The sequence below is a fragment of the Papaver somniferum genome, chromosome 5 (genome assembly GCF_003573695.1).
Source record: "Papaver somniferum cultivar HN1 chromosome 5, ASM357369v1, whole genome shotgun sequence".
Taxonomy (NCBI): domain Eukaryota; kingdom Viridiplantae; phylum Streptophyta; class Magnoliopsida; order Ranunculales; family Papaveraceae; genus Papaver; species Papaver somniferum.
In genome coordinates this window covers 92,071,958-92,085,817 of record NC_039362.1, presented here as the reverse complement: position 1 = coordinate 92,085,817, position 13,860 = coordinate 92,071,958, and the positions used below count along the sequence as shown (strand labels likewise).

General features: G+C 34.2%; 1 protein-coding gene across 1 annotated transcript; it reads right to left on the bottom strand.

Annotated features, from left to right (window-relative positions):
- Positions 1 to 10,123: 10,123 nt before the first annotated feature.
- Positions 10,124 to 11,657, bottom strand: LOC113279302. Its single transcript, XM_026528003.1, has 3 exons — positions 10,840 to 11,657; positions 10,606 to 10,729; positions 10,124 to 10,474 (listed from the first exon to the last, which is right to left on the bottom strand). Exons 1-3 carry the CDS (start codon positions 11,655 to 11,657, stop codon positions 10,124 to 10,126), a joined length of 1,293 nt encoding a protein of 430 aa, XP_026383788.1.
- Between the last annotated feature and the right edge of the window lie 2,203 nt (positions 11,658 to 13,860).

Genomic DNA, 13,860 nt, shown 5'->3' with positions numbered 1-13,860 from the left:
AGCTGGTGAGAGGTTTCAGATCTCGAGAAGTAGGCAATAACAAAGTCTGAGATTGTCGAATTGAGCCACATAATTATTGTTGAATCTTCATCCATCCAATCGGTATACGATGGATTTTCTATTACATTCAATTGATTTCTGGGATTTGTGTATTGTGGAGGACAAGGATGTGAACCATCTAGATATTTCGAATTTGAGGTTGGTTTTCCATGGTGTTGTGAAAGAGAGAAATCCCAGCAAAAAGGTGAGGAAAAAGGGTTGATGAATCTCAAGAGAGATACAAGTTTAAAGGTTCTTCTCTGAAATTAGAAGATTGACACAATAGCAGATGCCGATTTGTGAAAGGCGGCAGTGATAAAAACACTAGTAGTAAATGGAAATAAAGAACATGATCGAAGAAACAATTAGAGGAAAGAAATAAATCCTAACCTCCCCTGTCTGATACCATAATGGTATTGCATCAATCCTTAAGAAAACCCAGATTATTCATTACAGAGAAGATAAGTTTCATTATAATAAACACCCAGATTTTGGGAAAGTATTCAATGAAGTATTTAAGGAGAAGCTGAGAACTTAACCCTAAAGAGGAAACTACACGTACAGCTCACATGAGTGACTGCATGAGTAACATGTTGTCTTAACCTACACTACAACCCGCCTTATCCTGCACTACAACATCTGTGTCATTAATTTGAATCTTTTATTCTACAAAGATTCTAACGAAGTCGCAGTTATCATGGCTGGATAATAGGGGGTACGAAATTGCCCGGGGTGTACCAATATTGGTATAGGACAAAACATCCTTAAACCTTGTATTGGTACACCCCCAAGCAATTTGGTACCCCTATTAGCAATGTTGGCAGTTACTGGTTGATGATAAGTGAATGAGAAAAAATATGGGATACATCTCGTTTTGATATTCGGTAGATAATTTGGAAGGAGGGAAATAATCAACTTGAGGCTGATAAGAAAAGGCACTTAAACTATTTAACAATTGTTTTTTCTGACAAAAGGAAAATTCATTAAGAAAGATTTGTAGTCGCCAGAGAAGTGATTTAGGAATCGAAAGAGTTACATGGGAGTGCGAGTGACAGCATCCCAGTTACATATGAGGTAGAGAGATTAAACCCTGTGAAAATATCCGTGTTAATAGTCCAATTAAACAACATAGATTTCACTTCTACAATGATCTGACTTATATTTCTAGAGACATTTTTGTAAAGCCTGTTGTTTCTTTCTCTCCAAACATTCCACCATATAGCAACAGGTAAAAAACCCAAAAATCTCTTGAGATTGTTCTTACTTCTCTTATTACTCCATTCACATATGAGAAGACCAATCTGACTCCAAAACTGCTCAAGAAATACAAATCTCATAAGTAATTGTGGAGTGCAAAAATAAGTGAGAATCCCCGTGATGTCCACATAGCACCATTATGACATAAGGTCCACATCAAGAAATATACTTTCAAATGTATTTTACGATTCCAGAGTTGCTTGTCAGGGAAAGATAAGAACCCCTCAATTTCTAATGTAGAGTATGCACTTACTTCTTAGAAGCTTTTGCCATATGTAAAATCCTAGCTAGTTTGAGGCCTACCACTAGTCTAGAAGAAAAAAACTGGTCAATCTGAAATAAGCTCAAAAACCTCTTAACCAATTATTTTCGCAGGGCTGAGAATAAAAATACAAACTAGTTTGAAATAGCCGTTTTTGCAAGGCTGAGAATAAAAGTACAAACTTATCTGGGAACATACCAAATTTTATATACGACGAAATATCCCAATACTAAGGATGGAATACACCCAAATAAACTGGCAATCCCCCATCCACAACGTTTTACTTTCATTTTTATTTTTGAAGCATAGAATAAACAATGTTTCATATTAATTGGATTGTTTCTAATTATCATGTTTTCCGCGTCCTAAATTCTAATACATTTCTCATGCCCCATTTCACTCACCGTATAAAGCAATACGGATTATGCACTTTTTTTTTGGTTAACTTATGTTTATTATTTGTAATGAAATGAAAGCCTCCGGGATACCATCTAAATTCAATTCGTAATCATATCATTTGCCCAAGTTAGGTATAGGAAGCGAGAAGTTGGTGGAGACTGAAGTTGTTAATTAACAGATGTAGATGACAAACTTTATTAGAAACCAGGGAAAATCAAGATTTTGGTAATTGATTTATCCAGAGTAAAAACAAGGTAAGCCTTTTCCAAATTTCATCTTCATACAAATCAAGATCCCTTGATCCTTCTGAACCTCATAATTAGATGACTTGTCTCTATTTTTGTGCCTCTTCCTTTTGTTTTTGCATATTTAATTTTCCATTGTTTAAAATATTTTTATTTATTGAAAATACGAAGAAAAAGAGTTTACAAAGTGTTGTATAGAAAGTTATTTGTACATTTATATTTGTTGTTACAAGCTAAAAGAGAAAGGAAAAAAAGTTATCCGTTAACAATTTTCCAATCATTTCACCCTCCTGAACTTCTTATTATTAACAAAAATTCAAATTTGGGCGTCACAATTTGCCAATAATCCAGACTAGAAACAGTAAGTCTAAATATTCATGGGGCTCGGAGCAGGTGTCCTTGTCAAGATATGCACACTTACCGATAAATTGCTAGAAAATATCAATGAGAAATAACCAGTAAAAGGTGTAAATTTTATTTTTATCATGACATATATGATATTGGACCCTTTAATATATTCAAATGCATAAACCAAAATATGTCATTCTTATGGGATTTCCATCATTAGATACTACAAAGTAGGAAGGATGCATGAACCAAAATATGTCATTTTTATGGGATTTCCATCATTAGATACTACAAAGTAGGAGGGGTGTCATAGTAAATATTAAGATTTTAAAAAAGAAGGAGTTTACATACCCTTCTGGAAGGATCTCACGTCTTTTTAATAATGATTTAAAGTAAAATTAAATAGTTAAGATTTTATCACATAGGATATTTTAAGGGTTGAATCCTAAACTATTTGAGATACTTTAACAATTATGGGGTCATATATTTGCTACACGTGCAAACTTTTCCTTATGGACAAATCACCATAAGGAGAGATATTTTAATAGTTTCGGGACACAACGGTGATTCTCATGGTTGAAATAGATATGATGTTTAGGGTTTTTTTTTTTCTGCTCTTTGGTTTCTCCTTTTTTAGGTTCTAGTCCCTTGTATTTATCTAGCTTGATTTATGAGATAAATCCTAAATTCGAGATAAACTCCATCTCTGGTAACTTCATTATCAAGATATCCAGAATGTCCCAAAACTTTTACCCATTGACTTGGTCAGCAAGCTTGATATACCAAAACTCGTGAGTTTGACCGAGAGATTTCCTCATAATCCCCCCCCCCCCCCCCTTATACGTAGAAATGAAAGACTCAAACCCTATTTTTCGCCAGTTGCGAACGTAGAATCATTTATGAATCCCTGCAATTTAGTATAATCATGAATATTAATATTACATTTTTTTTCTCTCAAAAGTTTACTCTTCTTTTAGCCAATTACGAACAAAAATAGAGTAAAGAGCGTAACAGAGAGAAATTTGTGAGTATATGTTTTAATCATACACCCGTGATAAAATAAAAAATCATCTTATAAAAAAATAAGAAATACAAAATAAAAAGACGAGGGTACCCAAATATACCTCAATCTAAAAAAATTCCACCTATAAGTCCTTTCTCCGAAAATGATTGTCTATGGACTGAGTCGAGACAATACAAAAAATCGGTTCACACTTCGTGTGATCGTCTATGGACACGAGATCGAGACAATACAACAACGAAGTATGTTTACTTGATAAAAGGTTCGGACTTAACCAAACACAATAGGATTGCTTATCAAGTAAATAGGAACTAACGTTCGTGTAATTTACTCTAAATTATAATAACAACAATTATAATTGCGGAAAATAAAAGTAAATGACACAACAAAATTTTGTTAACGAGGAAACCGAAAATGCAGAAAAACCTCGGGACCTTATCCAGAACTGAATACTCTCAGGATTAAGCCGCTATACAAAATCAAACCAACTTCTTACAGTTTAGACCAAGCAACTAAACCTATAGTTCACCTAGTTCCGCATGTATTCCCACGCCTACGACCTGTAATAAGTCACGTACTTGGAACAATTCCTTTGGTTCGTATTTCAAACAGTAAAGGAACAACAAATCTGTTTGGTATCAACTCTCTTCGACCAAGTGATGTGAGTTCGATAAAGGCTCTTCTGTTTATCTCAACAATAAACTCCTTCGTCAGGTTCTTAGATCTATCGTATTACCAACTACCGAAGTAATTGTTAATATTTTGCAATCAATACTTTTAATCACAAAGAATTGTATTGACGCCGATCTACACAAATATACCACAGGGATAAACCGATTATAGTTGGATCCTCTTTTACCGAAACAAGTATTGTGCACACTAAAGATTATGAATCCCAAATCAGAAATCTTCAAAGTCTTATTTGTATTCAAATCTTCTTAGATCTTCAATAAACACTTGCACACAATCAACTTGAATCTCTTGTGATCAATCACGTACAGAACGGAGTCTGTTAACAATGGATTATCACAAAACGTCTTTAGATCTACAAACAGTCTAAAGATCCCCGACAGAGAAGATTCTCAAGCATAAACAAACTAGGTGCAATCAAAGTTCAACCGCCGTTAGTCAATCAAATCAATCGAAACACAAGATAAACCGCAATTATCTAGTTTCCCACCAATGATACTAATAGAGCTTATCAATCCCAAAGAAGACTTTAAACTGAGCGGACGTAAGAGATTTCACCTAATTAGGTTACTCTCCTCTCTGAATAGGCGGATACACCAGTAACAACACAAGGAATGCAAACTTCAAGTATTTATAGACAAGGAAGTTTGGACACCAAAGAATTTCCAAAACCGAAAATATTCTCAAGATATGCAATATATTCCGAATTCGGTTTCCATAATTCCTGGAAATGCTCTGTCCAAAATATTGACCGAAAATCTCTTTGGAAAATCTTTAACTAGTAAATTCACATTACTAGTTCTCATTTTCCTAAAATAAAGTTAACAACTTTAAATAAAATATTCTTAACTTATTTATCATTCGATCCTGGGATTTTCTTCCTTTAGCTATTAAGGAATAACTTTGAACAATAAAAGATAAACATTACAATACATGTTCAAAGTATGTCGACATCCTTACTTTGTAAGTCCTCTTTCATACTTACAACCTTGAAACCGATTTTCCACACTTCCAAACAAGTTTAGAATTGGTTCATCTGACTTTAAGAACTATGTGATTGATCAAGAACACTCAATCACAAATCATGGGTTTAACGGTTCTACCAAAACAAGTTTCGGTTCTACCTCCATGTGAGTACTGTGCATAGTCACACTAGCTTTCCAAAATTCGGTTGACTAGGTACTAGGATCGGTTCCCCACATATATATGGTATCTAACTTGTACTTGCTGCACATGTCCATAGGATCGGTTCCCCTTTGCCTAAAAACGTGTAGCACATGTCCATAGGATCGGTTCCCCTTTCTGCTAAAAACTTGTTGCACCTCATACAAGGATCGATTCCCCTTTGTGATAGGTTGCACCTATTACTAGGATCGGTTCCCCTTTACCCAGAGTCGGTCATATGAATAACATAAAATCGGTCATACCATCTCAGGTGATTACTTAAGATCGGTTTCACTAATAGAAGTCATACCAATACAAAAGTCAGACCTTTTTGAATAGTTTTACCAAGAACATAAACAAGTCATGAGAGGTTATACTAATCACACATATTGGTAGTTCAAAAGATATGCAATGAATAACAATACCAATAATACCTGAAGATTTCTCTTTCGATTCACAAAACAAGTTCATGAATTTACTTCCTTAAAACAAATGTAAAACATTGTTTCCTAGGATGAAATCTTCACCTTATACCCATACATAATTACAATAGAATTCAAATGATTATGTTGATGTCTTATCTACGAAGTTTAATGGTTAAGTAATAAACCTCATATTGTATTCCTTAATACTATGTCTAACTAGAGTATAATCATTCATGCTTCGCAGTTTTGTTTTCAATATGCACGACTTGAAAGATACGTTAGGGAATGAAACAGTTCAAGTCAAATATCACTAACCTCAAGTGTAAGGATGATGTTGTCGTTGTAGCTTCTTATTTCTTCACTTCTTCAAGTCTTCGCAATACTTGTAATGTCTCATATCCTAGTCCTATCAAGTTAACCTATACGAAGTTGACTCTAGTACATAATCAAACGACTCTTAAAATGAGTTTTGATTCACTAAAATATGACAACCAAACTTGACATACCAACGCTTGGTGGGTTCAACCGAGCTATGCTCTAACACAAAAAGAATAATCAACAAAGATCAATTATTACGAATATCATTATTAAAGTAAAATTCAACTAAATAAACTTCAATAATTGATAGATGATAAGAAGTAATAATGTAAACAAAACATTGATAAACTACTTCAAAATATTAGTTTTTCCTCCTTAAAACAATAAGAATAAATCCTTACAAGGAGTTATCTTAGATACATAAAACAAGGTATTACTAAAGGAGCTAAGCATCAACTTAAATATCACCGTCAGACTAATTGAGATAATTGTTGACATGAGATTTTAAAAGTTGATCAAAACATCTTTAAAGTCTCTCAAAATATTACCAATCAGGTCATTATACATTAAAGTATTTATTTTACCTTCTCATTTTCATAAGGCAAAATAACACATGATATGGTAGAATGATATTCACCAAATTCCTGAACATCTTCCTCATAATCAGTAGTAACTTTTTTCTTTTCCACTTTACTTCCCCCACTTTTATAATTTGAACAAGAGGTATTCATATCTTTGTGAAGTACAAAATACATACTGACAAAAACTTGTATAAAAAAAAACAAGTGTGTGGTATATATGTGGCTCACATATGAATTAAAATCACCATCATCTTCTTATGATTCTTAATATAGAAACCCAAAAGGTTAGATATGAAAATCCGCTACAAATCAAAAGTTACAAGTCATAAAAAAAAGCAATATGAAACTGAAACTTAGTTGTTGATAAATAAAGTTTCTCTCATATAACCGAAAGCAAAGTAAAAAGATATGCAAATGGAACAAGCATTGCATTCGTCACAATCAAAAGAATGAACAAGAATTTAAGAAATAAAAGCTTATCATTCATGTTTTATTGATAGTCTGAATAAACTTTACATGAACAATGACGTTAATCAACAATTGATTAGTTTATTCAATAATTAAATCTTTAAGATCTATGACTAGACATAGAGTCATCTCTTCAAAGATCATCTTTAATTATCAAAAAATTTGGGACACTCATCCTTAACTTCACGACTGATTTCCCAAACACGATTGAATATACTTTGATTATATTCACAAGCTAGAGCATTAACCTTACGATTAACATTGCAAGCGTACTCCCTATTACCGATTCCAAGTTTAATCAACTTCCTTTGGTCACAAATAATAGTTCTTAGTAATGATGCATGTTGGTGGTGAGTTTCAACAGTACTGAGGAGGATTTGACGAAGATTGAAGATATCTATCTTAGTATCCAAACTATTTTGGAAAAGAATATATGTAACTTTGGTATGAGATGATACTTCTTCCTCTGAACTGTTGTTTTCTTCACTCATATTCCCACTACCAGATTTTTTGACAATGTTATATACCATCAAGATCAAAGGTTTCATTGGAAACTTTACTACTCAAGGCTTTCGGGATCTTAGCTTTAAATCTAGTTTGAGGATACATCTTCTAGTATGAACTCTGAAACGCAAGAGTCAAATACTTATTGTTAGAGCATTGTTAGATTCAACCTACAAGTTTTTCTATCTCAAGCTTGTTGTCAATATGTTTGATCAAAACTATATCTTGATTTCTAGTCTACTAAGTTAAGTTTCAGATAGGTTAAAATTGTAGTTGAGTATCAGAGATCACCCTTGAAGACTGAAGATCGACGAAGACATTTTGGAGAACTTATATATTATGCATGTAAAGACTAAACCATTCTATTTTACTCAATATACCATCATTTTATCTATTTAGACTATGTTATATGACTTATAATAGATTAACAATGAAGATGTTTCGACAAGCTTATCTCGTGAAAAATCTCGAAATATGATTTAGCGATTGGATATTCAAAGGTCCTTAAAAATATTAGTTATATGAATTAATTTTTGGATCAATTGAAAATTCCCCATGCAAATAATTATATCACTTGGAAATGCTTCAATTATCAAAACAGAGATTTATGAACTTACTGAATTTATACTTAGGATAGGTTGGCGAATTCAGTATGAAAACTATAGATATCTGAGATTCAGAAATACGGGATGGTTAGAAAACTTAGTTCTCAAACCATAAGTTCAGTTGGGAAAAGTTCACGAACCTGATTGGTGAACCTTGGTGAACTTAATTTTATAAGTTGTATTAATTGGCTAGAAGTTGGCAAACCCAGTTCACGAACTATGGTCAACTGAGTTCCGGAGTCTAGTAGGGTTGGCGAACTCGGTTCATGAACCGTTACACGCTGACTCGTGTACAAGCCTTGCGGTTCAAGAACTGTTGTACCAACTGTCCTGATAATGTTTAACAGATGCTCAAAAGACTTATTATTTTAATATGTTTATCACTGGTATAACTCTTTTAAACTCTTCTTAGACTTCATTGATTTATTAAAACACTTAGGTATTTGAATCATGATTAATTTCTTAGGTGTTTAAATGAACATCAAGTAGCTTTTTGAGTTATTTAGCTAACTTGCCAAACTGAACAGTAATTATACACGGTTACCGCCCGAATGAATTAGTAGGTACTAGAGAGATTAGCACGAGCCAAGATAGATAGAAAGAAACGAATGGATTAGCTCCAGTTGTTTCGTTATATCTAATATATTTCATAAAGTAGGAGTCCGCAGTAAGCACTTTTGTGGGGCAACACACCCATTTCATCTGGGACATGCGGAGCAAAGGCAACGAAATAACAATCCGAATCTGGTCCGCTGGTACAACACAATCTTCTCAAACCAGTTCGACTCTTCTGACCCTACTATAGCAGGTTCCTCCTCTGTAACACTGAGGATGTGAAGGTCAACTCGGTCTAACCGAACCTATATGTATAATCTTCTATTATAGTTTGAATACCTATTCCGTTTGCTTGATTCTCAAGTTATCTTAGCTTGAATTCTAAGTTAACCCTGGTGATTGAAAACTATAAATAGAGCATCTCTGTCAACTAGGAAAATTAATCCCTGACACTTTTTGTCCTAGTTGATTCTAGAATCGCCTTTATTGACCTTTTAGGTCTACGACTGAAAAGACTTTGCTTGGGGATTCATAAAGCCAGATACGACTATCTTTACCTTGATAGTTCGTGAATCCTGATCTTACTTTTATGTGATCGAGGTTTTTTGTAATCTCTTTCAAGCAAGATCGATAGTAGTCACAAAGTTTATTCGTCTCTGACTTTGTGATTCCTCAAGATATATATCTAAAGACCGATCTTATTTGATCTTTAGACTATTTTTCTTGAGAGGTGGTTAAAAAACTAGGCTACTCTTCAGGGGTCGTAAGTTCCGGATTTGTGAGGTTTGCTAGCTTGCTATTGCAAACAGATTTCCACACGTTGATCTTTGAACTAAATGGAAATTAAATAGGCTTATCATTTAGAAGCATATTGGTATCAAAAGTCTTTACTTGGGTAAAGCAACTCTTAGGTTATAAAGGACGTCAGCTAAGGGAATCAAGTGTGTAGAACCTAGCGAGGTTCAAGAGACGTACGAAGCGCGACTATAACAAAATCGATTGGAGATGGATTGCACGGACACCGACACGTGACACGGTTACGCGGACACGTCAATTTTCAAAAAAGTAGGTTACGGGGACACGTTTAATAGATATCTAAAATTTCATAAATTCAAATACCAATAGTGCATTTATTAAACGTGAAACATATGTCTTATAATAAATAATAAGTTTGAAGTAAAATAATAAACTTGAGGAGGGGAAAAAAACCCCTATAAATAGTGGAAAAACCTCCTCAATTCCTTAATTGTCATCTAAGTTCACATATTCATCAACAGGTACAGCTGGATTATTGAATGTCACACTCTCTAGTTCTGGTTCATCAAGCGAAAGATTTGCAATCTCAAGTATTTCACCGCTTCCCAAAGTATCAAATGTATCACCTGCAACATCCCACATTCTTGTCTCACCTGTCATATAATGTGGTTCTCTTCGGGACAGAAGGAAAAGATTAGAATGCACATACACTAGATCTTCTCCTCTTTTCGGTGTGATCTTATTTCTTTTCAAAGAATTAATGAAGCCAAAGGTACTCCAGTTTCTTTCACAGCAAGATGAGGAGCTAGGTTGGGCAAGAGTTCTGAAAGCTAACCTCTATAATATAGGAGTAAGTGTACCATAAGTAACCCACCATAAAAATGGCTCCATACACCATCTATCAGCAATGCAATTAGCAGCCGCAAATTCTCTCATTCCATCAGAAAAAGAGCAAATTCAGTATTCACTTTTCTTAGTTCTTCCCCTTCAAAATACCTCTCAAAGCATATACGCCATTGCTTTGACATATCATCATCTACATGCGGAGCTAGACGACCAGACGACTCACTAAGCCATTCCTGGCTATAATACCTGTAATCCACAGATCATTTGGTTCATTTTTGATAAAAAAAGGAACAATTTAAATTATTGTTGACTAAATTGGAAGTAAAATAAATTTAAATGGTGGACAATTATCATACCTTGGATTTAAAGAGTAAGCTAAACAATGTAGAGGTGTGTTGGATTTACCCCATCGACTTGTCAATATCTCATACACGACATAATAAAATGAAGAATCTTGAAATTCAGTTAGGCCTTCTTTGCGGTATATAACCTTTCTTACCTTTTCTATCATAGACTCCCACATATCATACACCAAATGAAGGCATGGACGATCAGTATCAGTTCGTCGTAACATGTCATAAATTGGCTCGGTGAATGCAATGATATAATCTACTTTGTCCCACCATTGGTCATTCAATATTGTCTCCTTCACAAATTGAGATTTTACAACATCATCATCTCTATAATAAGTCCACTTCGGACTGATCACCATGCTTTGTAAACCTTCTTTTATATCAACAAATCTTTGGAGAATTATTACACTCGAAGCAAAGCGTGTGTCAGCTACCGTAAGCAACTTCAACTTATTATGATCATTAAACATTGCCAACCTCATGGAGTGAGTCATAATGAACTTTCTTACGAACACAACATCTGAAATAATATCTCTTATCCAAGAACACTCAGCAAATGTTTCAGCATTGGCTTCGGTGTTCTTCGCAGCAAATATATTCTTCAGAGCAAGATTTAATGTATGGACCACACATGGAGTCCAAAATATATGAGGAAAATGTGTCTCAATAAGTAAGCCTGCACTTTTACAAACCAGAGCATTGTCAGTTATGACTTGAACCACGTTATCTGCACCAACTGCATTGATCGTCTCTTTTAGCAGATTAGTTATGAACATTTTGTCCTTGTATTCACCTTGGCAGTTTACAGCCTTAAGAAACATTGGACCACTTTCACAAACGACAATAAAATTAATAATAGGCCTTCTTTGAAAATCAGTCCAACCATCAGAAACAATAGTAACTCCATTATGTTTCCACGTACTTTTTATTGGATCAAGCAACTTTCCAATGTGATTTTTTTTCTTCCTGCAAAAGAGTTGTTCTCAACTGGTTGTATCCCGGAGGTATGTAGCCCGAAAGTGTTTTGCTGTTTGCAGTAGCTCTCCTTATAACCTCAATAAAATATGGATTCTTCATCAAATTAAAAGGTAATCCTGCAGAATAAAACATTCTTGCAATCAACCTGTTCATATCTTCGCGAGCGTCATTGTTGAATGCATTTTGAATGGTACCCTTCCTTTTCTTGGAGTGTACATCAGATGAAGTTGAACTCGAAAAGTCTGTTAGCGCATGACTCCCGGAATTTGGCAAAGAAACCTGTTTAGGTTTAGAAGCCTTAGCTCTTGTTTCAGCATCATCGGATAATTTTTTCATCTCAGCTAAGTCTTCCACAGTGACTTTGGGACATTTTCTGATTTCTTCATTTGGTATCATTAACAGTTGCGCCTTTACCCTTGAATATGATTTATAGTTAATTCGACAATAGTGACATGTAAACGATACGTTCCCTCCTCCTTCAACCTTGTTCAGTTTTGTGACATATCTCCATAGAGGAGGACGCTCTTCATCAATGGCACTCATTCTCCTGTTATAACATGTACAACAATACAATAAACTCATATGAAATACTACATAATTATCAAAAATCAAGTAGCATATATACTGAACATTACTACCAATTTTGAAATTTAGATGACACTATGTTGCACTAACAGTAATTGTAGGTTATCAAATGTATCAATGATCAATATTTATCAAGCAATCAAACAATGTAACAAGATCTAGACGTCATGAATAAATTAAAGGATAATCATCAATGTCCTTGGCTAGTATTCCAAAAGATTAATATTAAAATATATATAACATGTTTAGAAATGAAGAAAAGAGGAAAAAATCATACCTGATTTGATTTGCCGCACAACTATTCTACAATTCTTTTTTCTTCTTCTTTCGCTTGTTTCTATATTATACTGTATTTCTTTTAACCCTAGTAACCTACCGAATACGGATATATTTTAGAAGATATTTTATGATTTTCTTTATATGATATTTAATTTATATATTTTCTGGTATTTTTACACCCTATGTGGCGTGTCAGGGAGGTGTCCACCCGTGTCAGAAATCCCCAAATCACGGGACACTCACGTGGCGTGTCCAAGCCGTGTCGGAACCGTGTCCGTGTCCAAGAAGTGTCTGCCACGGTTACGCGGCCTATATCGGCATGTCCGTGCATCACTGGGTTAGAGTGTGGATTCGGTCTCAACTACATTCCAGTCCGAAGTCTGATAGTAAGCTGGTGTCTGTAGCGTCTTAAATCAGTGTGGTGTTTAATCTGGATGAGGTCCCGAGGTTTTTATGCTTTTGCAGTTTCCTCGTTAACAAAATTCTTGTGTGTACGTACCTTTTACTTTTCCGCATCTTTTGATTGTTAAAAGTACTACGTATCTTCATACTCCTATCAAAACAAAAAAGTTGGGTTGGTGCACCCTACGTTTTTACTTATACTAATTCATCTGAAAGGACACAGAGAATAAAATCCAACATATACCAAACATAAGTACCAACCTTAAATACAAAGGATATCTAATATAAGTTTGACCAGACTAAAAGAAAAGCACTTTTTAATTCTTATGTGCATATTTTAATTCCTTTCACAATAAAGTTTTTATGCAAACTTTATTTCTTTTGATTCTCAACAAGATAGAAAGTCGAAAACTAATTCAAACACCTGAACTTGTGAATGCCATAGAAGACTTAACAAGTGAAGACAGAACATCTATAAAAGCATGTTCGAACAATTTATCTTCATTAAACATGTACACACATACTTGTCTAATAAGAAATGATAATCATCCTTGTTTTATTTATACAGCTTCCAAGAGATCCTTTAATAGATCTATGAAAATAATATATGAAGTACAGAGTAAATCCTAGATAAGATTGTGTAGTCTTTCTCTATACTGAATAAAATATCTTAACAGGATTTAAAATTCCCAGTTAAAGCTTTCCTCACATATAATATTTAATTAGGCACTTAGTGAGGAGACACACTCCAACACGTTAAGTAGGTGCTGGGGTGAGATA